The sequence below is a fragment of the Myodes glareolus genome, chromosome 7, assembly GCF_982192425.1.
Source record: "Myodes glareolus chromosome 7, mMyoGla1.1, whole genome shotgun sequence".
NCBI lineage: Eukaryota > Metazoa > Chordata > Mammalia > Rodentia > Cricetidae > Myodes > Myodes glareolus.
The window spans coordinates 88,761,907-88,787,033 of record NC_142032.1 but is presented as its reverse complement, the minus strand read 5'-3'; the positions used below and the strand labels follow the sequence as shown (position 1 = coordinate 88,787,033).

General features: G+C 39.4%; 1 protein-coding gene across 17 annotated transcripts in view; it reads right to left on the bottom strand.

The window, feature by feature from the left end:
- Positions 1 to 25,127, bottom strand: part of Sox6 (SRY-box transcription factor 6) — a 546,519-nt gene that overhangs the window by 163,777 nt on the left and 357,615 nt on the right. For all 17 annotated transcript variants that reach the window (XM_085692949.2, XM_085692958.2, XM_085692951.2 and 14 more), the window contains 2 exons: positions 20,505 to 20,677; positions 17,745 to 17,813 (listed from right to left, as the gene is read on the bottom strand). In XM_085692949.2, the coding sequence (XP_085549075.1) occupies positions 17,745 to 17,813; positions 20,505 to 20,677 (242 nt within the window). The remainder of the gene's footprint in view (positions 1 to 17,744; positions 17,814 to 20,504; positions 20,678 to 25,127) is intronic.

Genomic DNA, 25,127 nt, shown 5'->3' with positions numbered 1-25,127 from the left:
CTGTCCACCATGCAGCTTGTTCTAGCTTGCTGTGTTACTCACCCTTGGGTACTGTCTGCCTGCCCCAGCTGCAATGGAAACTTAGAGGGGCAGAGGTTACTGCAGACCATCACACCCTCAAACACTAGAATGATGTCAGAAGTACAGGCATGGGATGAAAACTGCTGAGTGATTCAAAATCAGAAGCTAGAGGGGCCACTGGAGACATCTAAGCACAAGAGAAATAAAGAGAAGTGACTTTATGAAGACTACTTTGGAGCAGATACACAGAGTGAAGTAGAGACAGAGATCATAAGATGAGAAAGCAGTTTAAACCATATCAGCAATCTGATGATGAGGTATAGCGAGAGTCCTGTTAGCAACTGCAAGACTGAAAAAAAAAAACAAAACAGAGGATAGACCAGGGACAGTTGAGGCGAACTGGACTAGCATTGGCAATTCTATGATGCGCAATAGAAATCAAGTGACACATTTGACATGAGAATAGAATAGTGCTATACATAACAATCGGAAACTTAAGAATGGCTATTGACTGTTGATTTGGGATACCCTCCTTAATAAAAATGGGGAGTAAGCTTAACCTAATTAACACATGTTAATAGTAAGAGTGCTAAAATGTTTTTGGCTCATTTCTGAACACTACCTAATGTTTGGCTATGGGTCTCTGCATTTGCTCCATCAGTTGCTAGATGAATCCTCTCTGATAATGATTGGGCTAGGGTCTAGTCTGTGAGTATAGCAGAATATCATTAAAAACCTGTAGACATTTTTCATCATCTTATGCATTTCAATCTTGAGCAAATGTAGCTTGGTCAGCTTAAGTGGATTGCAGCATTTACTCCTAGAGCGTTCTTTATCATCTAAATCACAGTCATTCTGGGTAGAAAGCAAGGTTCCTAAGGAAAAGCACTTGGGAGGAAATAGCTTCATAAAATAAATCTGGCAATGCTCTTTCTGTTGCTCTTTTGTAGAATAATTTGAGGAGCATTGGTATTAGCAGTTCTTTGAAAGTCTGGTAAAAATCCTCAATAAAACTATCTGGCCCTGATTATTTATAAATTTATTTCTTTATTTTTGGGGGACTTACTAATTGCTTCTATTTCCTTAGAGGTTATAGGCCTACTTAAATTGTTTGTTTGATCTTGATTTAACTTCAGTAAGGGGTATTTACTGAGACAATCATCCATTTCTTCTGGATTTTCCAATTTTGTGGACTACAGGTTTTTAGTGATATTCTGTATACTCACAGACTAGACCCTAGCCCAATCATCATCAGAGAGGATTCATCTAGCAACTGACAGAGCAGATGCAGAGACCCATAGCCAAACATTAGGTAGAGTTCAGAGAACCCACAGAAGAGGGGAGGAAGGATTGTAGGAGCCAGAGGAATCGAGGACACCAGGAGAAAATCACCCACAGAATCAACTAAGTAGGCTCATAGGTGCTCACAGAGACTGAAGCAACAGAGAGTCTATAAGGCTCTGGGCTAGCGTCTCTATATATGCTTTGGTTGTAGAGCCAGGTGTTTCTGTGCGTCGCCTAACAGTGGGAGTGGGCGCGTCTCTGATCTTTTTGCCTGCTCTGGGAACCTTCTTCCTATTACTGGGTTGCCTCACCCAGCCTTGATATGAGGGTTTGTGCCTAGTCTTACTGTAACTTGTCATTCCATGTTCAGACGATAGCCCTGAGAGGCCTCCTCTTTTCTGAAGGAAAATGGAGGAGTGGATCTGGGGAAGAGGGGAGGTGGTAGAAGGACTGGGAGGAAAAGGGAAGGGAAAAGGAAGAGGGAAGGGAAAAGGCAGTTGGAATATAATGTATGAAGGAAAAATAAATAAATTTTTAAAAAGTCATCTGAAAAAAATCAAAGGAAATAGCTTCTACTGTTTTTCTTCCCTGCGTCAAGTCAACATTTTCACACTCTTAGTAAAGCCATCTTGCCATTTCCTTCAGTCACCCACACTCTAGTCAAAACAGTTACGGCATGAAGTTGTGGTTTTTCTGTCACACTTGCTAATGCATTCACAAAGACCACTTTACTAGTCAAATGCCATCAGATCCCTACAACCGTGACGAATAGCTCCCAATTTTCTATTCTGTTGCATAGAATCTACCATGTATAGTATAACACTGCTCCATGCAATGTGCATGGGTTGTCAGAGCTTGTGTCAAGAGTCCATATGTGAAGATTTCCTGATTTTATGTTAGACATATTAAATGTAGACAGTATAGGGGGAGACTTTTAAGCACATCTATTGTGATTACTCTGTAATTTATTTCATATCATAAACCCTTACTTTATTCTTGAGACAAGTTCAGAGTCTGGAGAGATCTCCAGTTACAGTAACCTAAAGTTTACAGTTTACAATAACCCAAAGAACTGGTATTCCCTGCTTTAAGAATGTAGGAAACTAACAATGAATCAAAAGATGTCATTTCTCCTGAGTAGCCCTACCTTTATAATTTTCTATGTTCCCATACAAACACATTGAAACTATACAAGCACTTGTGGTATCTGCTGGAAGGTTCTGATCCAGAAAAGAACACTCCTCTGCATTAAAGATCAGTAGTCAAAAACAGGACCAAGTGTGAAAGATGTACTTCTTCAGTTTTCCTTTCTCCTGAGGCATGTGTAGAGTTTATCTGTCCTGGTGTAAGGCATTTGTCCCCATTGTACAACTGACTGATATATAAGTAGAGGGACATAGTACAACTCTAATGAAGATAAAATGGCCTAGTGTAGAGTCCTGATGAAGACACAAACAGAGCAAAGAAAAAATACATCAACTTCCCACTTGCACCCTTTAACAATACGAATCCCTTTGAGACAAATGAAAGATTCAAAGCCTGAACTTCACAGAAAACGCTGCCATAAAGACCTCTCCACATTTGAGGCCACTGATGTCAAAAGAAAAGGTTCACAGAGTGTCCAGGGGTGCCACTTAGTAAATAGTTTAAATTCCTTCCACTTGAGACAGAAATCCCAAGTATATTGGCCTCTCCCCTCCCCCTCTATTGAATTAATATTCCATGATATACACCAGGATTTCTGAGAGGCACACCTCTCTTCAAGCAGCAGAGATCAGCAAATGTCTATTTCACAGAGAATAAAAATATACCCTTGTAATTTTAATATGTGTTTATGTTTTTTTAAAAAAAAACTTGTGGCAGACCCATGTTAATAAACCTTGAGTAGTGAAAAATATAAAATCGTGGCTAAGCAGAGAGAGTAATTAGCCTTTAGCATCCTCTTCCTTCGAGAATGCTTCCTCCTGTGTCAGTCCTTTTGAACAGCTCCAGCCCTGGCTGCCTTTGTTGGGCTTGGAAATTGTTCACATATGAGAGAAATTAAGCCCTCATTTAACAGAGGCACATGCCTGTCAAGACCAGAGGAACAAAGACTAGTCCCTGGGGTCTGTTCCGCTCCCAGAGGCTGCCACTCATTCTGTTAGCAATGCTAACCCTTCACAGAATGTGCATAAAACCCAATGAATCATTTCATCTGCTCTGCGTAGAGCATAAGAGCCCGGCCAGTTTTCAGTGTTTTTCTTGTACAACTTCACAGCTAGTTGGGAAGGAAAAAAAGCCTCCTATTGTTTGTTTTCAAAATGTAATAAGGCTTTTTTTGTGATGAAAATTTCCCAACATAAGTGGCCCACATAAGTGAAGAGGCGGTGTCTCCTCAGATTTCCTCCCACAGATCTTTCCCACGTGGATGGTTAATCTTGGCTCACTCATCCTATAAAATGCCAATGCTTCTCACAGCTGGGTTTAAGCCCAGTTACAGGAGCCATTCCTGGCAACACTGAAATGGAAAGGCCTAGAACACCACAGACTTGCTCTCCTATTCAAATTCAATACCTCACCTCTCAGGATACAAGGGTGATACATCTCTCAGGGCAGAGATGGCAAGGACTGCCTACTGCCAGCTCTTTCCACTAGGAAAGCTCAACAGCCTTCTTTGAAACCCAAGTAAATCCCCTTCCTGAATTCTCATTTCCCAGGATACACAATGCTCCTCCGGGGGGAGATGGTGATGAGGCAATCTGCAGAGTGTTGCCTCTCACCCCATCCTTACTTACTCCTTTCCCTGACGATAAACATGGAGACTGTGGAGAAAAAGTATCAACCATGCTTCAAGGCTCTTCAGTTTACCAAAAGCACTGAAGGGATGGGCTATAGAAAAATGAAGATGTGTCCATAATTACTAAAATGACTACTACATTTAAAAGTAAATTGCTTGTCTCATCTGTGTTGCAGAGAGAGAGAGAGAGAGAGAGAGAGAGAGAGAGAGAATATACCAAGGGGTTGCTACAGCAGTGTTAATCTTTCTATGACTGTCAGCTTCCATGCTTAAGATGCCCTGAACTCTGGAGTCCTAAGAACCTGGTAGCACAAGGACTTCACCCTAAGCAGCAGGGGACAAAAGCATGCCTGGATCTGATAAGTAAAACCAGATCTAGTCAATGGATATATGGCAAAGTCCTGTAATTAATGGGGACCATAAACAACCCATGGGAGCAGCGTGGCCACAGTTTCCCAAGAATCTGCTTCATATATATCTACTTAGATAGCTGACCGTTGTACATGGTGCAAATGCCTTATGCAAGAACAGATAAACTCTAAGCATGCCTCAGCAGAGAAGAAAGAAAGAAGTGGAAGTACATCAGACTCCTTCTCATTCACATTTATGCATCCTCCCCAGAGGGTTTATCAATTTTCAAAGAGCAAATTGTTTTCACATTTAAAGCACAATCACAATCACATCCTGCAGGTCTTGGCAGAGGCAGACATCAGAATGTGGCATCACAACAAAAATTAAATAACCCTTGAAAAAATAAAACAAAGTTTATTTATTAAAAATGGCATTAAGGTGAACCGCCTAATAAGAACTTGGATTTGCTTAAATAGAACATTATATGGTTCTGTTTTAGATTCATCCCTAAAGCCCTGAAATATATTAGAATTTTAGTGAGTAATTACCCTATTTACTTCAAACAAAATGGGAAGAAATCGGAAAACCATATTAAGCACTACCACACATCAGAAATGAAATTCTCTTATATTTTCATCATACAAACCAATAAATAAATTCTAGTTGGAAAATTCATTGGTACCAGACGATGAAACATAACTAGCTGCAAATGAAGAAATGGCCACAAGGATCCTTGTCTGCATTGTCGACACTGGAAACCTACTTCCAGGAAGCACGTAGGGAGACCTGCCCTTAACAGGCTGAACCACACTCCACCCACTCCGAGGGCTAGACAAAGTTCCCATCACTTAACATCTCTCTCCAAATGAAAATGCAGCTGGGGATGAAAACAAGAGCACTGAGAGCTGCTGTTGTACATTCTGTGTGCCACTGACGTAACACTTCAGTGGGATGTGTTGTAATTTCCTGCAATTAATATCTTGGAAAGCTATGAATTTTTCCCAAAAATTGTAATATTTTACTTGTAACACTAAAATTAAGCTTGAGTCACCCTTTCCATTATGGATCCTTAGAGCCAGGAATTTGTCATTAGCAGCAAGATATGTTTGCTGTCCCCTGAAAGGAGGCATTTATGGTCCTCTTCCTAAATGAAGTTTTCTAAAAAGCCCTAGACTGCATATAGGTAGCAAGCATTACCGTCCATCGCAATGTCCCACAGAGGGACCTCAGGAGTCCAAGCTCTTCCATGTTTTACAACAGAGGCATCCTCCTCTGTGGACATGGCCAGTGCTGCTACGGTCAACATGGCATTTGTCCTCAAGAATGCCCACGCCCTCTCCTTTCCTCTAAGGACCCATGTCCATTCTGTCACCCAGAACCGCAGCTCCTTGGAACTTCAGGGGCAGGGTCTGAAACCCTTGTTCTAAACATGGGAAAGCAGAATATCTGAAGGTCAAGCAGTAGGGCAGAGCGAAGACCAGGCACCAATGGCTGAATCCAAGTCTGGGTTTCCTTCTTCCACTGAGCAAATCTTTTGTCTCTGCCCTGATTCTATTTTGTCTCCAACTTGGGTATTTAGGCACCCCATCAAGATGGGAATAAGCTCTACAGACGGCAGTGTAGTCACCATCGTGAGCCCTCTTCTACAGGTGGCAGACTGATAGCTGGCATGAGCCAAGAAGATTATTCAAGTGCATGGAATGAACCTGTTGTTGCGGGCAAAGTTAGAAGAATTAGTCAGAAACAGGTGCCGGCATCAGAAATGGACTTCAGACACTGAGAAAACCTTGACCTGCATATTTGCAAGCTATTTGGAGACTGTTTTCCTCTGAAAGTTCTGTGGAAGCAACCAGCAACCACAGGCAGTTAGTTGTTCAGTTGTGCTAAGAGGTGGGGATTACATATGATGAGGGCAGACACAGGAAGACAAGCGCTACCTTCTCTTCCAGGCTCTCTCTTGAGGCTTATTTTTATGTAACTTTATAAGATCATACTTTTTTTGCATTGTTGTATCCTGTGTTTCTTTCCAAGCAATATTATACTATAAACATTATCTAAAATCATTAAAAACTGAATAGGCAATAAATTTAATTTAATACTTAAGATCTTTCAATATACATTTAATTTTTTAACAAACTTTTTTTTATAAAAGCACTTAGAAAAAAATTTAATTCCAAACTAAAAACAACAGATAACTTAAGTCTGATATTCAAACACATTTGCCTTAATGACTATGTATAGGACCGGGTACAGAAAGGACATCACAAATCAGGGTTACTAGGCAGGGATTCATCTCACTATGAAGGACCAATGTCATCAATATGGAAGTCAAGTCTTCGTTACAGAGTTCAGATGACCCACTCTACAGACTACTACAGTTTGACCTCTCGCCCATGAGAGATTATTCATGGCTTAGGAATTCCAAGGATATCCCCCATCCTAAAATGGGGTCTGTGTGGGACCTTTTGGAACCCAGTGAACCTAATGATCCAATCAGAATGATGTCAGACAAATCTCAGCAGAAACACAACTGTGGTGTGGACACTCCACTGCAGAGTGCCGCTCTCTGCTCCTGCATGACAGTCAGCAAGGAGCTGGGATTTCTCAAGTGGTAAAGAACATGCTGGGACCATCACTGTGGTACTAATCTGGGCAACCTGATGATCTAAGGCTAACCTCCAGAACCTAGTAATTCATACTTCTAGAGCACCATTGCCATAGACAAATCCCAGGTCAGTAAATGGCGCCTCCACTTTATCTTGCTGCCACACGACACAGATACCTGAGGGCACAGAGACGGCAGAGACCTCAGTGGAGTAGTATACAGATTTTCTTAAGCCACCACTAATCACAAAATAGCCATCTCAGAAACCACATTTTCTGTTCCTGGACACTGGTGCTCTGATAGCTGCCACTGCACACATTTTCTCTCTCGAGCCACAGCAGCAGTAAAGCTGCTCAGAGTTCAGTGTTTGCACTGAAGTGCGAGTCAGGAGGAGAAGGGAGGGCAGACATGATGACTGAGAAGGAGAAGCCCTTCACTGAACAGACACTTGCCTGTCCTGTCAGCTGGGGTTCCTTCTCTCATGGAAGTTCCCAGCTTCCAACTGCCTCCCGAGGCTCCATTCAAGCATAATAACCTCAGAGTACCCCATATTTAACTGATTCTTCAATGTTTACAAACAACTTCTGCCAAATCCAGTTCCAGAAACACCAGTATTCTGGTAACAGTAAATAAGAAATGTTTTGTTCACTTAGGACACTGGTTCCTGAAGTGACTACTGTGGAAAAAAAAAAAAAACAACTGACATCAGTTTCAAATCTTTTCTCCCTAAAATGAATATATATTCATTTATATATTTATGTATATAAATATGATATATCAATAAATATACTTATATGTTTATATGTAAAAGAAGATACTTTTATATGAAGAAGAGTCAGTGCATGAGACAATTCTAGCACATAATGGGCCTAGCCTGCTCCCCATCAGTCTGTCCCAACAGCAGTCAAGCTAGCCCAGTGGAGAGCCGGTTACCATATTAATCTCTGCTACTGCTGGCAAGACATTCTAAGGGAAAATCTTTTCACTTAAATACACAGGCTTCTGCCACTTGACTAAAGATGGGTTCCAGTCTCATTCTGATCTGGGAAATACAAAAATTTCCTCCTTGAAGGGTCCAACTTTACATTTCTTAATGGACAGGGTGGTGGATGAAATAAACATAGGATCTGGCAAGAGACATTACTGGTTTTACATAATTTATTTTCTTTTATTTTTGAATAGGTAAAAATATTAGACTCTGGCCCTAATAACTTAGAGTGGGAATTACTATATATGAATTAAAAATGGTTACATCAGGACATCCCTCAGAACTCAGAGGGTATTCCCTTGTGCTCCATCAAGTCCCACACAGTAGATCAATTTTTATTCCCCCCTCTCGAGCCTGGTATGCATACCGTTTAACTTCTTAAATTCTAAGTGTAGATATAACTCACAGAAGCCAGGCAAGGGCTTGACTTATGGGAGATGGCACATGTAAGATTTATATCAACAACTTTATGTTAGACAGGGTCTTCCATGTCTGGTAGCTATACTGCACAACTTCATCTGTGTTTAAAAAGCTATAAAATAAATTGGAAAGGTTCGTTTACTATCCTAATTTCTCAAGCACTGTCGATCTGATAACAAGGCCTGTTTTAGTGTGAGAGCTGAGAATTAGACCCTGTTTTCCAGAATAAAATACGCTGCTCCCTCTTGATCATCTCCAGGCAGCACTAATGCTCAGTTGATCATTTCTGCATGCCTGATAAGCCTTACTCCCTGACAATAGAAACAGCTCTCACTTGGCAACCAGAGGAAGTAGTTGTTCTTTCTTTGCCTCTAGTCAATTGAAGGTAATAATTAATTACATAGTTACATAATGATTATCTTATACTCACATCACCAATTTGTAGGTATTGAATGCACATGTGTGTATCTACACAGAATTACATATGTGCACTTGCAAAATACGCCCATACCGGCTTCTCCTCTAGGAGTTCTGAAAGTATCCCTGCACCCCATCATCCAGGAGCGTCACTAATGATAGCATGGATACAGCTACTAGGCAGGGGATTCCTTAGGGCCTTTCACAGTTAGTTATCTCTAACCTCAAAATTACTGTAAGGTACCATAATCATCCATTTCTAGGGATTAGGAAACGCAGGCCTATGGATCTAAAGTAACTTGTCTCTCAGCTAATAAATAGTAAAACAGACTACAAAACTAATTATTGACTGGATTGGAACCTGCATCCCTGACTCATTCATCTCCAAAATCTGTACCAGTTGCCTGTGCTCTAATATAGCATGCCTGAATCCAGATTGGTTGGTTTGTGGGAAGGAATCTAGCTTTAAATGTCCCTAGACTTCTGCACTTTCACGGATGTTAAAGTGTAGTCGACTTTATAATTTTAAACACTTTAAGAAAACAACAGGTAATGAGCTGAGGATGTAGCAGAGTTGGTAAAGTTCTTACCTAGCATAAACAAAGCCTCGGGTTGATCCCCAACATCAAATAAACAAGGCCTGGTGACTCATGCCTGCAATCCCAGCACTCAGGAGATGAAAACAAGAACATCATTGTCATCCTCAGTTATATTGGGAGTTGTAGGGTAGTCTGGGCTACATGAGACCCCACCTCAAAATTAATTAACTAATTAAATAAACAGAATTTTGGATGAGTATATATGTGAATGTAGTATGTGTGATATACACGCATATGTGGTAGTATGCAAGTACATATATATGTGCAAGTACATATATGCATATATATGTATATATCATATATATGTACCATACATATGTATGTATATATCACAGCAGGACAGAGTGTTCTGCTCTATCTCTCTGCGCCTTACTCCCTGGAGAAAGGGTATCTCAGTGAATTTGGAATTTAGCTGGTGACCAGCAAGTCCCAACAATCTTCCTGTCTCCATCACTTACAAAGCTAGGTTTCAGGCATGAGCATGGCCACACCCAGCTTATAATGTAGATGCTGGGATTTGATCTCAGATCCTATGCTTGTTAAGCAAGCACTGTTACCTGCTAAGCCATTTATCCAACCCATAAAGAATATGTCAGGGTGAGGAATAATTCATGTTGCTGGTTAAAAAAAAATCTGTTTAGAACAATACTGAAAGTAAGCCAGGTAGTCTCTGAAATATCATTAAATGCTTTTTGTCTCTTTTTATAAGACCATATTTCATTTTTAAATGTACTGTCTCCTAAAACCATACATCTAACACCATCACTTTCTTGTGTTCCTTATATACTGCTACAAAAATTATAAATCAAACTACTGGAAAAACTAGCCACAGTTATTTACTTCATATACAGTCTGTTTAAGGTTGCTAGGAAGCTAAGTGTCTGTGACCAAAGATGAAAGTATATTTTAACTACTTACTCATTTAGTTTTTAATCTATGTACCAATCCTCTACACTATTGGATGGATAGATGAATGGATAGATTGATAGACGGGTAGATGATGGTTGGGTGAGTGGAAGGGTGGATGGATGGTTGGATAGTTGAATAGACAAAGCAAATCTAAGCAACGTAGAATTCACATTTAAGTGTGTAATCCATATTACCATATTAAGTCAACACTTCTCAATTCTTATTATAATTATACAGAAAGAACTTTTAGCCTTGCCCATGCTGGGACTGTACCCTAACTAAATAATTAAAGTATTTGACATGATCATGAGGTGTCAGTACTTTTATAAGTCTTCCATGTAATGACAAAGTGCAAACAAGACTAAGAACCACTAACATGTAATCTCTATTGAACTAAGCAGGAAACTCTGTCTCTGCTGGCTAGCTTCCACCGTGCCAGAGGGTGCTACTCAGACTCCTGGAAAAGCCACCAATGGTCTAACCCAGTACTGGACCTTGCATGCTACAACAGTGACATGCTAGGCAATATGTGAAGTAGTGGCATGATTATTATGGAGTAATAAACGTCTATCTGATTGATTTTGAGGCTGTTATTATAAACCTGGTCAAAAGTTCTTGTCAAAGAAGGTCGTTGAACGTATTGAGGGAACTTAGCATTGTTTTGTTAAATGGCCATGTTGTCAAACTGCCTTCTAAGTATTTATTTATATTCATATATTTTTGCTGCTCTCAACTTTGGTCAGAGAAGCTTATTTTTACAGTGGGCAGTCTCTCATAACTGGTCAAAGTATTGGCTATCAAGGACTGAGTGCTCAGATTTAATAAAGTATGTTTTTTAAAAAAAATATTCTAGAAGGAAATAAATAAGCAAATAACCAGAGGGCATATGTGGTGGCCCATGTTCTTAATGGTAGCACTCAGAAGCCAAGGCAGAAGAATCACTGCGAGTAAAAGGCCAGTATGCAGTGAGACTTCATCTCCAAAGAAGACAATAATGAAAAGAAAAATATATATATACTTATGTTATTCCATTATTGTCATATACCCCTCTCTCTCCCTCCCTCTCTCTCTCTCTCTCTCTCTCTCTCTCTCTCTCTCTCTCACACACACACACACACACACACACACACACACACACACACACGAAGGAGGGTGATGAGATTAACTTAAGATTTATACAAAACTACACACTCAGTGTAAAGATGACCAAGAAACAAACAGCAGAAAGTGACCTTCTTCTTATAAGACCGAGTCAGCACTGTGTGATGTCACCTGCTGATAACCACCAGAATCATCTTGCCCACTAGGAAGCTTCATGCCCTATCTAGGAGGTGAGGAGACTTTCTAGCACTTTAATAACAAGTAAGAAGCAAAGCCTCTGGCTTCCATGAATTTTCAGAATCTCTGATTTGGGAAGCTGGGGATCTAGGATCTGAGAGGTGAACAGGTCTGATGAGATAGGGATGCATAGACTAGACAGGGTAAAGAAGGGGAGGAATGCACACAGGAAAAACCAGACTTACAACCTTCAGTTCTCCCCTGCCTAGCAGCTTTGCACAGGCCACATTTGAAAAGTAAGTAGCTATTGGATTAAGTCTGCAGAGCATCTTATAGGCTCTTGTCTATGCTCTTCTTATTTCTAGACCCATTCAAAACTGAACAATCTAGAGTGATTAATGTATAGTTTTAAACCACTTTAAGACTTTGCCATTTTAGCTTTTACGGTCCTTGCAATTCATAAATTACAGCAGCTTTACCTATTCTTTATAATCTAGAAACTTCATTATTAAAATGTTTGAAGCAGGCTATAGAGCATCTATCATTACTTTAAAAGTTAATTATATTACAGAAAAGAAATAATTAGATTTGCATTTTTATCTTGGTTTTAAACTTCCAAAGAAGATCACCACAGCTTGCCTGTGGGCAACTGAAAACAGCGCACAGCAGAGAAAGAGAGAGGAGAGAGGGTCTGTTTTTCTTGGCTAATTCATGATTGAAGATAGAATTACAAGATATTTTAAGGGCTTGCTGAAGCTGGGGGCTAATCCTAGACTTCTAAGCTTTGTTTATTTCATTGCAATGGCAAGAGACTACCAGACACATGTACAATGCCAATAGAAGTATCAAATTGCTTTCGATGGATTTATTTGCTTCTTTCTGAGGCTTTTGGAAGGAGATCCATTACCGATCGATACCACACAGAACCAGACTGTTTGCTAGAGCCCAAACAGGAGCCGTGTAATTGCCTTCTGCTTCTCAACCCTAAATGCAGTTAGAAAAGAGATGCAAACCTAAGCTGGCCTGAAAGTGGAAGCCAGCACTCGACTGTGCTCTGCTCTAGCCATCCTGGAAAGACAATAAATGGAAGGCCCAGCTCTTAAAATTAGAGGTCAATTAGATACTTAACGATGAAGCATATCCTTAAATATATATCTATTATTTTATGCTAGCAAAAAATTAATTAACCAGGTCAAGCAGGCCATGAAGGCTAATGTACAAAGCAATTATTTCTGATCTTTAGATAACTACTTCACATACAAAGGTAGTCCTTTATCCTGCTCAGCAGATACCTGAAATATCTGTAGTTAATCATGCTGAAGGAAGCCACAGGCAAAGTTTAGCTCAAAGCCAGAGGCTGTCTCAAACCACCATGTTTGATTGCTTAAGATAATCATGTTCTTGCTTAGAATATTTGTATATCTCTGATTAACTAACAGGGGGAAGGAGAACACACATTTATTGGTGCTCTACCACACAAGTAATGCAGGCACACATGAAATAAAATGGCAGAATGTAGGAATAACTAAACTAGAAAATACTAGATATGAAAATATCATGTGCTCCTAAGAAAAGAATAAATCTTTCATGAAATAAAGCTGAAAAACAATTTGGGTCCTACAGCACTTAAAAGAGAAGACTTCCAGCATAGCAAAGTCTCTGGAAAGAAACAGCATGGCATTTGTTTCTGGTTCTCTATGAATTGAGTTCCAACCTAACATGTATCTGAAATGGTGGATGGGGGCAAGGAATATCTGGATATTTATGATAAAATAGAGAGATAATGATTCCAAGTTTCCCAGGTTGACTCAAGAAGCCATGCTGTATGAACTGACAGCTCTTTCTGTGCAGAAAGTCAAGCGCCCGAGGAAACCCCAGCAGGCAGTTCCTCCACAGGAGACCATTCTTTAGTCAGTCTTGAAGTCAGACCACTTGATTGACTCTAAACCCTAGTCTGAAAATACTTTGATAATTGGGCAACTCCATACATCTCTGGAAAAGTAAGTTTTTATTCACAAAGTTATTTTAATAAGCTGGACTCTCTTACAAAGATGAAATTGCAGCATGAGATGCCATCGTTGAATGTAATCCTAATGACAGGGTGCAGGTGCCGCAGTATAGGCTATTGTATCCATGAAGAATGACTTCTCTGATTCAAACGTATGATATGGCCCAATGAGACTAGATGAAGAAATGCATAAGGAAATCAAAGTATCTGGATTTATAAAATATTTTTTCATCTAATAAAGCCTTCCCTTGACTAGTTGATTAAAACACTATAACAACAATTTGATACATCAAAAGTGGGTTTTGTATGTCAGCTCACATAACTCAAGAATAAAGTGCTTCAGAACACTGGCGAGGTACCACAGTGCAGCTCTTAGGGAAGGTGGGTTAGCTTTACATTTTATGGTCATGCTGTCCTGGGAATATAAATCATGCCTGACTTTTCCTGGGTTCCATTGAGGAGATTCACTTAGTATGTAACAACTTCAAGGGATCACCAGCTCCCCCAAAGACACAAGTGGATTTGAGTTCACCAGGCCAACAGCATCTGTTAACATTAAGCTGTGGTAATTATCATTTAAGTTATTATCCTGATTTTTAAAAATGTAAACATTAGCTCATGAAAACTATTTTAAAAGTTCACAAAATCCTTCATTATATTTTTTAACTCTACTTACACAATCTTAGAAGAATCTTTTTAAAAAGTATAGTTAGGATCCACCAAGAAAATTATGGGGTGTGTGTGTGTGTGTGTGTGTGTGTGTATACATAAAGAAGAAAATATATGTGCACAAAGAAGAAAAAATATAAAGGAAAAATTATCTCAACTGCACATATATGTTCTGAATGATTACAAAGAAAATTCTCATGGAGCCTTTACAAGACCATCTCAATAATGTCTTTTCCTAATTCTAATGAAAGACCATGGTTTTCATTTTGGGCAAATCATTGAAGTTTTCATTTGTTGCTCTTAAAACAGGTCCAGATGTGTTTATATGCAGTTGTTAAGAGAGTTTAGACACTTTTCCCTTTCTGCTAAAGCTTGCCAATTGAAAAACAAATCAGCATACTGAACTAGAATAATGTCTTGAATATAGCAACTTAATACCTACAGCTGATTATAAAAGCAATTCCTGCTGAACATGTGGCTAATAGGTTCTAGGACTCAAGATTGTAGAAGGTTAAAGTGTTAAACCTTTCAAATTGCCTTTGGAGTCATTGGGAACTTTATGAAAAGCAGTTAAACTGGTCTTTAATCCCAGAGCTAGGGAGGCCGAACAGTTGATCTCTCTAAATTCTAGGCCAGCCTGGTCTACATAGTGAGACTCTGTCTCAGAATAAGAAAACATTAAAAGGCTAGATTTAATTTTTAATCATCTGGCTAGTTCTGTATAAGATGGAAACATATTTTCCTTTGTATGATTTTTCTTAAAAAGTATTATTGAACTAGCTTTTAATCTCACATTTTCCCTCCAAAAGTACATTAAAATTAACCCAACTGTAATCTTATAAATAAGATTATGTCTATGACTGGTGAGAAACTATCTTTAAAAATACAGCTAACTCATGTACTCTCCCCAAGAACTAGCTGAAAGGTTGAATATCAAAACTTGCTTTGTAAGTGTCAGAGATAAATATGTTTTGTGCAAGGAGTGTTTTCAGCATTTGAAATATTCTTAGAATGGTCTCCCACTGATAAGATAAGTGCTGACAAGATAGGTCATGTAGCAGGAGCCCAGGACAGAAGGAACAGTAAACATAAGCCTTACTGTTCTCTTGTTTTGAAAAGCATGGATTCTTGTTAGAAAGAAATCTAAATCCCTAGAATGAGTCTAACACTAACATTGTGTACCTTTGCTGTTTTATAACTTGATTTCTGAGTTCAATTGCTGATTAGATTTTTAAAAATTTAAATCATTAAAAATGTATCAAAAATAGATAATTAAAAGTCTATTAGAAACCAGTTTATATTCTTTTTGTGTGTATATGTGTGTGAATGTGTGTGTGTGCGCACGCACATGTATGTTTGAGTGGATACATGTGGGAAAGTGTGCATATATGTCAATTATATGCTTGTGGAGGCTAACAGTCAACCTTGCATCAAGTTCTTGTGTGCTATCCATTTTATTTTATTAAGATAGGGTCTCTCATTGGCCTAGAGCTTATACCACTGAGGCTATATCTGGTTTGCCCGCAAACCCTCGGAGTACATCTGTCTCTGTTTCCCCAGTGCTGGGATTCTAAGTAGGGTTCTGAGAATGGAACTTGGGTCTTTATGCTGAGTACCAAGCATTTTACCAGCTGAGCTATGGGATCTCTATCCTCTTAAAGTGAATATTCAGATTAATATTTTAAGATTGTGTCCCATATTTACTTAAAACACATAAATTTCATGTTACAATAATAAAACCATATGTAATTAATAATTATACTATTTCATAAAAATACTACTAACTGACAGCTATTCATCTGAGGTTTCCAGGAGCATAGAAAGATGCCAATCAAGACTGTCAGTTGCATAAATAACATTGGATGAAAAAGCAGAATAGATTAGAAATACATAAATACATACCCTTATAGGAGAGCCCACAAAGGGAACTAACCTGTCATGTTACTTAACACCCCTGAGTTCTTGGAGAAAGCTAGAGAAACATGTAAGAAACCACAGACTAAAAATTGTAACCCCAGGAGTAGGAAATACACTGGAAACTTTAATAAGTGCAGACAAGGGGACACCTGGATAGCCATGTAATTAAGGACCCCAGCATGAGGCATGAAAAAGATGAGAAATTATTCCCAGATTTAATTGTGAAGTCTGACCATCAAAATGCAAAGGACATTCTATCTTGATTTTGAAATGTGGATGTGAATATAGAATACAGAATCGGAACAAAACCAGACAACACATTCCAGCTAAATCTTCAAAGCGAAGTTGCCAAAACAAAAAGCTAAATTGAAGAGAGGTACCTCTTCAGACACTGTTCGAATTTTCAGTGTAGTCACGGTGCCCAGAACACTAAGAATGATTAACAAAATGAAGGAAAGATCTAAGTTAAAATCACTGGCATTCATCAATACAGTAGAACATTAGAGGAGGCTATGAGTTATGTCACTGGTGCTTTGGGAGTGCAAGAAGGCACTCGGTAAAGGTGCTGAGAAACCTCAAAAGACACTGGCTCAGCTGTAGTGGCTAGATCCCAGCAGATTAGAAAATACAACAAAAAAGAGAAGAATTCTATGGTTGGCTAAGCATAGCTCTGGGATCAATGTTCTGCAGGTTAATCTAGACAACCAGTGCCTTATTCTAGCACTTTCTACAATTCACACACTTAGGTTTCTACTCAGAAATAGAAGGCGTTCTCCCCACCTATCTGAAACAGCTATTAGCTGATTTAATCATTGTCTAAAGGAACAACATAAATCAGACCACCACCTTCCCTTCGCAGACCTTGTAATGAACTGCACATTTTTATAGAAAAATAAACAAATAAAAATAATGACTTGACTTCTCCAAAATAGGTTATAATTATTCAGAACCTTTTTTTTCTGTCTGAATTGTAAGCTCCTTGAAGACAGGCCACTGTTCATTTCTCAGTCTGTTTTCCTTAGCATCCAAAGACAGTGCAGCTAGAACTTGCTAAGAAAGAAATTAATAAATCCCAGGCTTTTCCCAGATTCTTCTCAGAATTGACCCAACCAGTCCTAATGAGGAAATAAAAGTAGTCTTCCCTCTGTGACCCTGTATCACACAATAAAACACAAAGCAGAAAGTGGCTTTTAACAGTGAAAACAGCCATCTGTGTATGCTGCTTTGGAAACCAGGAAGTTTTAGCTTGGTGGCATTAGGGCAAATGGAAGAAGGCAGGGCTGAGGAGGGTGGATAAGTGTATTCTGCTCACATATAATACCAGAGAATGCTGTGACTACCACCTGGCTGTCCCCTTGGACAACAACTGTGTACCGCATCATCCTCAAATAACAGACACACTGGCACTGTTGATAAGACAGTCGTGCATTTACAACACCTTAAATTCCATTTTCAAGGAAAAGCACATTGGGTAATCAGATGAGGTAATAAAACACACTGACCTGGATCTGTTGCTGCAGGAGATTAATCTTGTGCTGCTGCTGGAGAAGTTGCTGCTGTTGTCTTGCGATCTATCAGAAATAAAGTTCCATTAGGTTAAAATGAAATGCTTTGCACCTTTACCGTTACCTCCGCTCTCTCCTACTACTGCAGATGCTTTACAGCTCCTCCATATGAAAGACTCCCCTTGGATGGAGGCAGTGGGACCAGAGAGGAAAGGAGGAGATTCTGAGCCAATGGGGTACTCCTACTTTACCCAGAGATGCAAACTACAGTCTTGTGCTTTAACTGAGAGCAAGCTCCTCAGTTTACATTGACTGGCTGGAAACCACAGAACGTTGGAAACTAGATCCTTCCAGAATAAAACAGGAGAACCTTGACCACTTTTGTCCAGAGGTTAGCCTGGCGGGGAAAAGTAAAATCTGCAACAAAGGGCTTCCTAATGTGCCACCGGTCTATTTACGTCATTTGACCTTGGCACACTTACAAATATTCTCAAAGGGACATGAAAACATAGTAAACAATTAAAAAATTAGCTTTTTGGATGGCATTCTCTGACCTACAAAGCATTTTCATGACAGCGATGCACTTGTTCTATAGTACAGGATTTGCGTACAGGTTCCTTGCTTTACACAGCAACCAAACTCAGCATCTGGAAAAGTTATCTGGTCTATGAAAAGAAATACTAGATGAAATCCAAACCCTACTGGAGACCACATCTGCCCCTTAGGAGGGCAAAAGACTTCCATAAGAAGGCAGAGCTTGCTGCCTAACTAACCAGGAGTCAGAGTTCAGGTGCTCCCTGTCTGCCCACTCGCTGCCCACTTACAACTGACCATATTCTTAGGCTCTAAAAAGGATTCTTCCAGAGCATGAACTATGAAACAAGGAGACAGGGAGAGCCCAAGAGCATAGCACCCAGGAGGACATAATTCCATAGTGCTTTGTGATTAAGAGTCCCTCCTTCTACCTATTTCTAAAAGCCAAGATTTTAGAATAAGCTGTGTTGGATGTGAAAATAGTGCGGATGACTCCAATCCCCACCTGTATACATCTTCCTGTCACCCTCCCTCACCTAGAACCTGCGAAGTACCCGAGCATGTCACCCAGCACACGACAGCACAGAGGGAGACTTCCCGATGCTGCTCCATGGTTTCTGATGACAGCTGGCTCAAACTGGAAATATAATGCTGGGGCCTCTAAGTGACTCCAGTTTGAGAACTGGGATTTCTCTTCCCTAGAGCGTACAGTCCAATGAAACAGTATTTAACCAGGTTAGGATGGCTTGCTAACCCTCAAATCAGAAATGGACCACTCACTCTGTAGCTCTAGGTATGGACACTGGAACCCTTGAATATTTATTTCCTCTTAGCAAGCTGGTGAAACACCACCAGGCATCTAATATTGATGGTCCCTCGTAAATGATAAAGTGCTGCCTAGAAATGCATCGGGAACACCACAGTGCAATTGCCATCATCCACTCTACACACATGGCTTTGACACGGTGAAGTATGGTACATAAGCACCATGTGGCTCAAACTCTGAATTCTATTTGCCAATCGGTTGAGCTACATGCTCGCTTCATTGAGCATGACAACCTAGTTTTAAGTGTCATTTAATTTTCATTTTGAAATATAATTACAAAGTGTTCACTGTAAGATATCACTCGTCTGCAAATGTGTCAAGATTAATTTGTGCTAGCTTATTCACAAGTGTCAATAGTTAATTACTGTGTCATCTCTGGATGGCTAAATGACATTCTAACTTCTGATTTTTTACAGTGTTCCTTTATGTTATTTTCCATTAGGGGCTGAGTCCATATTCCTACATGTGGGCAAATACTCAAGCATATAAAATACCAGGCGTCACAACTCATTAAAATCAACAGAGCATATACTGCTCTATATATCCTGTAAAATACATTTAACTGAAAAGATAATTCCAGTAATAATGTCAGATTTCTAAAAACTGCACATTAATTTGGGTCTGTCTGTTCTAGGGCATGAAAGACTATGCTACAGGATCATTGTTATATTAATGCATCTGGGAGACAAGAAAATAATTTGTAAAAGTAGTTCATTTTCTAAAAGACATACATTTAAACTCTGATACTTTTTCTTCATACTCATTTCTGAGTCAATCAAGTCCTTTAAGGAGCCATGAACTAATTTGCTTTCAGTGACTTATCTGCACTCTAGAAAGTGACTAACTCACCACCCAAACCAATACGACCTTCATGGATGAGGGACAAAGTAGTCATAATTACCTTGGAAAGTAAGCATAAGCCAGACAGGGATATCTGGCAGGAACGAGCTGTATGGGGCTGGCGAGGAATCACTGGACAAGTGAGCTAACAAGTCCCAATGTTTCTCTAGAAGATAGCCCTTCTTTTCTAGAGAGGAAAGTGAGGCCCGGGAGAGCTTATGGCAGCACTGGGATTAGCTGGGCACCTCTGTAGATTACTATACCTAAGCAATTCAAGTCACACACTTTCCAGAAGTCATGTCTGCTTAGCTAGGATGCTCCCTTAGCTCAGATGCATTTCTTTGCCCTCAGTTTTCTTAAAGACTTGATTTCTAGAAGTCTCCCTCCTCCTTTCCTCCCTCCTCCCTTCTTTCTTTTCCTTTTCTTCTTTTGAATTTTCCTGGTTTTATATTCTGAAGAAAGCCTATAACAAACAAACCAATCAGTGTGATTGCTCGGGGAGTTTGGCGCCCACCCCACCTCATCTCCAGCTCCCTGGCTCCTTTTGCCAGTCTCACCTGTTCTTGTTGCTGGCGAGCAAGGTCCATTTGCTGCCGCTGTTTCTCGATCTGTGAGGCTGCCAGCTTTTTCTGTTCGTCGTGCGCTGCCAGGAGCTGCTCCCGCAAGCTGATCAGCTGGGTAATCATGGTGGAGAGCTGGCGTTCCTTCTCTGCTAGGCTCTCAGGTGTACCTAAATGAAAACGAGAAGAAATCTCACAAGCTTGAGGAATGTCTGAAGGAATCAGAGAAAGAAGAGCAGAGTTTAGAAGGAGAACCCCTTAGACAACGGTCTGGAACGGTAACCACGAGTCACTGTGAGCGCATGTGTGCTGTGGTAGAGTTAGTGCTTTCCATGCTTAGATCTGTATTGTCTCCTAGACTCTCCTTCCCCCTCTAAAACCAAAACCAAAGCAGAACAATCTACCCATCTACTCCTTCATATGAAACACCCTTCTTTTGAGCAAACCAAGAAATCTGAGGTTCGATAGGTACTGAATGGTGACTGTGAGGGAGAGAGATTTTCTTCGGTGGTGTAGCTACGAATAAGGAGCCCCAACTCCTGAAAATCACCCTTTACCCGTGTTCTGTAAGTAGCCCTAGCTAAACTCATTGAGTTACCAAAAAGAAATCAAACAAAGACAAATTTGAAATAAAAAAAGAAACAAGCAACAACAAAAGACAAGAAAACCCAGGTGCGGGGGAAGACTAGTAGGGAGGGAAGGACATGAGCTCCAGTGGAGGGGCAGCAGAGTGGAATGAGAGGCGAATATCAACAAAATACACTGCACACGTGTATGAAAATGGTGGGATGACCACCCTACTATGTGTAACTAATATGTGCTAACAAAAACTTTAAAAATGAAAGCAAAGTTCTATAATTATGACTAAAGTTCAAAAACTTTAATATTTTAATGTTCTATAACTTCCCTCTCCTCAAGGACTCAGGAGCGAGGATGGATACATCAGATGCTTACTAAACAGTATCTAAGGAGCTTCCTAGTCACTGTCCTCAAAGGCTTTCTATTGTCAAACTGTCTGTCTGAAGTTCAGAGGTAAGGGGTCACTCTCTTGGCCATAGAATAAGTTTTCAAGAGAATAAAAACTCCTTTAGGTAAGAAAGTATTGAGGTTTTGTTGTTTGTTTGTTTGGTTTGGTTGGGTTTGTTTTTGGCTATGGATCAAGCTAAGGTTTCCACATTAGTCCTCACAGGCAAAAACGTTGTTTGGGACCCCCTTGCCCTTTTGCCATTTGTCACTCGTCGAAGGAAGAAAACAAGCTCTGAGGCTGGAAAGGTTATGCATAAGGATGTGCAGTTTAATGAATGCAAAGATGCTGAGCACTTATGGTATGCGTTAATGGCACTGCACAGTCTTTTATGGACAAATTGCACAGCTCTCCTAAGTAAGGGGGACAGGATCCTTTTGTGAATCTAAATTAGAGCATTTTACCGCAGCGTAGGATAAGGATCGCAGCCACTGTGTTGGAGCCTCACCGGTTTCACTATAAAGAGTAGACCTTTGCTTTGAAAGCTTTGCAGGAAGATGCCAGCAGCTGTCAAGGGGATGCAGAGTGCAGACTTTTGTGAATGTGGAAGGGGAGACTTTCGGCCCTGTGAAGCCCTCCCTACCCATGCCTACTAAGAAAGCACCGGAACAACCGAAGAAACTAAGAATATCTTAATTATGTACGTCTCTACTTTCTGAGTGGTCCCCAGGAAGAAGGTGTCTTCAGAGGACACTGGCGAGCCCTTGTGGGCATGTGATTCCTTCAGGGGAAGACAGTTGGCTGAAGTAGAACAACCCGGTTAGAAACACCTTTGGATTTTTAATACCAACTCAGATCCTTAATAAAGAAGACCTCCCTGTGTGCCTGCAGGCAGGATTGATCTGAAAGAGTATCTATAATCAAAATTAAAAGACAAGAATGAGATACAAAAATGGAGAGACACTGATTATGGAAATATACAGCGAATCAGGAATGGCACTTGGAGATCATTAAAGAAGGAGAACGGATTTTTATTTCATCAGTAGAATTTTAGGTTTGGTTAAAAAAAGAAGTTCTTAACCCAGAAATATTAAATAAGAAACCTATAAATGTAGGTTGCCAAAGGAGACCAAAAAGTATCTTTAAAAGCATAAAAGGATCCAGTTATATTTTCATCACTATGTGCAGAAATGAGAAGATACAAGAAAACTAAGGAACTCATTTATTTTCTGATTTCATTTATTTTGAGTCCAGTTAACACCTTTTGAATGGGAACAATGTGCCAAGTGCTATGGTAAATAATCACCATCTAAATGTAAACTACAACGGACAAATTGCAAGCAAACCAAGTATTTAAAGGGAGGTTGACCCAAGTTTGGATCTAAATTCAAGGAAGGAATGGTAGAAAAGCAACAATTTGAAAAGAAGAACAAGAATTAATTAGGTAAAGAGTGGTAATGGCTTTTGACCAAAGAACTTTGAAAAAAAAAAAAGGAACATTGCCCTGAAAAGGGAATTACAGCTAAAGGGCCATGGGTTGTGGGTGATCTAGAGCTTCCCAGAAGGAAAAAAAAAAAAAGACAATATAGGCTAGGCTATGCCTGTGTATGCTGGGAGTATATGGGCTTTGATGTGTTTCAGAGATTAAATAAAGGTGATTAAATAAGAACAAGGAAAATAAAGGAAAGGAGGTTACCAGATGCGGTCAAAGAGGCAGGAAAATGTCACTCTGTCCCATCCATGTAGATCATGTTTGATGAGTTTTCTCTCCATTCTAAGAATAATGCAACATCACTAACATTTTAAGCAAGGGTAGCTCTGACTGTGATGTGGAGAAAAGGCTGAAAATTTCAGAAATCCACGGAGAGTATGCACGCTTTATTGCCTATGCATTGTGTCCTATCCTTAATCCACTAATTTCCTTCTTATACATGAGTACATGAGGTGAGTGAAGAGGCTTGCTGAAAACCAGGACAGCTGTCCTACACTGTTCTTGGTTAATAAAGCACCAAAGACACTTTATTAAGCTTTTGGGAAAGGACCAAAGTCACACAACTTGGATTTATGTTTATATTTCTCAGTGAAAATGAAATTTTACTTTCTCCAGTTTTAAACCTTTTCAATAATCTTTAATTGATTTCTCTTTTCCTTCCACTTGGTAAACAGAGAAGCTGAGGATAGTGTGTAAATGACAACTTCTTGTTCTAGGTGAGGCCAACAGTGCTATCTATAAATGCTTAGGTGACTCTGTTATGCAGACCTAAATTTACAGAATAATAACATTCAACTGAATCATTTTACTGAGTATGAAGACAATGAAACTGCTTGTAAACATTAAAGGTGACCTTAAAACTCTGTCATTAGACTTAGCCAGGTGTTTAAGGAAAATAAAAAGAGACAGTAACATTTATAATTTAAGGATTTAGGTACTCATATAATACTATCACTATTTTTTAACTTAAGTAAAATTTATTCAATAGATTGATAGATAGATGATTAATAATTTATAGATGATTGATATAGATGAGAGAAAAGGTATATTATTTATAGATAGAAAGATAGATACAAAGAAGGAGATAGATAGATAGATAGATAGATAGATAGATAGATAGATAGATAGATAGATGGATGGATGGATGGATGGATAGATAGATAGATAGATAGATAGATAGATAGATAGATAGATGGATGGATGGATGGATGGATAGATAGATAGATAGATAGATGGATGGATGGATGATTTGTAGACAGAGGAAGATGGTAGATAATAAAGGATACATAAATAGAAATAGATGACAGGTAATAGCTAGATGATAAATGATAGCTAAATAGACACACATGATGTGTGATGGGTGATAGCTAGATGACAAGTAGAAAACAGATGTTTATATAGCTATAAGCCACAACAAATGGCCCTGGGTGAAATGTATCAGTACAGCATATCTAAGATTCCCTGAGAATGAGAAGTCCTATCTATAGTCATGTAGTTAGCCCTTGAGTTCAGATCAGGGAGCAATGCATTCAAACAACACAATAGCTTATGTTCTCTAAATGCATAGGTGTTGCAGGGTGAGGAGTGACTTTTATGTTCCATACCCATTGTGTATGTTTGGCACAATCAATTTAAAGATCAGTATTTGAACCTATGTTAATAGATAGTTCTGTTTAAATTGATGAAGTGTTTATCTACCTTGCTGTAATAGAAATAATAGGAGGTGTGAATCATAGTGACCAAACCAACCTGAGAATACAATTTATTTCATTCTCAAACACACCTAGTTGAACTAAGATTTTACTATTACAGAGAAACTAGAATGGCCAAAGTGGGAGAAGAGGTAGTCCATGGAGTGTATGGGATTCCTAAATCCAGTCAGGGCATGTTAAGATAGGCGAAAGACTACAGGACACTTCTTCAGTTATCTTAAGCAGATGAGGAAAAATATTACCCTGCATCATGTTTTATGATTTGGTAAAATCAATTTGATAGATAGACATAAAGAGATAGATAGATAGATAGATAGATAGATAGATAGATAGATAGATAGATAGATAGAAAGAGAGAAATAAACAGTGGTGCCTAAGGATGCAGTGAGACAGCAGAAGCCATGGGCAGCCTGACGCCATCTGTTTCAAATCTTTAGACTATCTTGAAATGA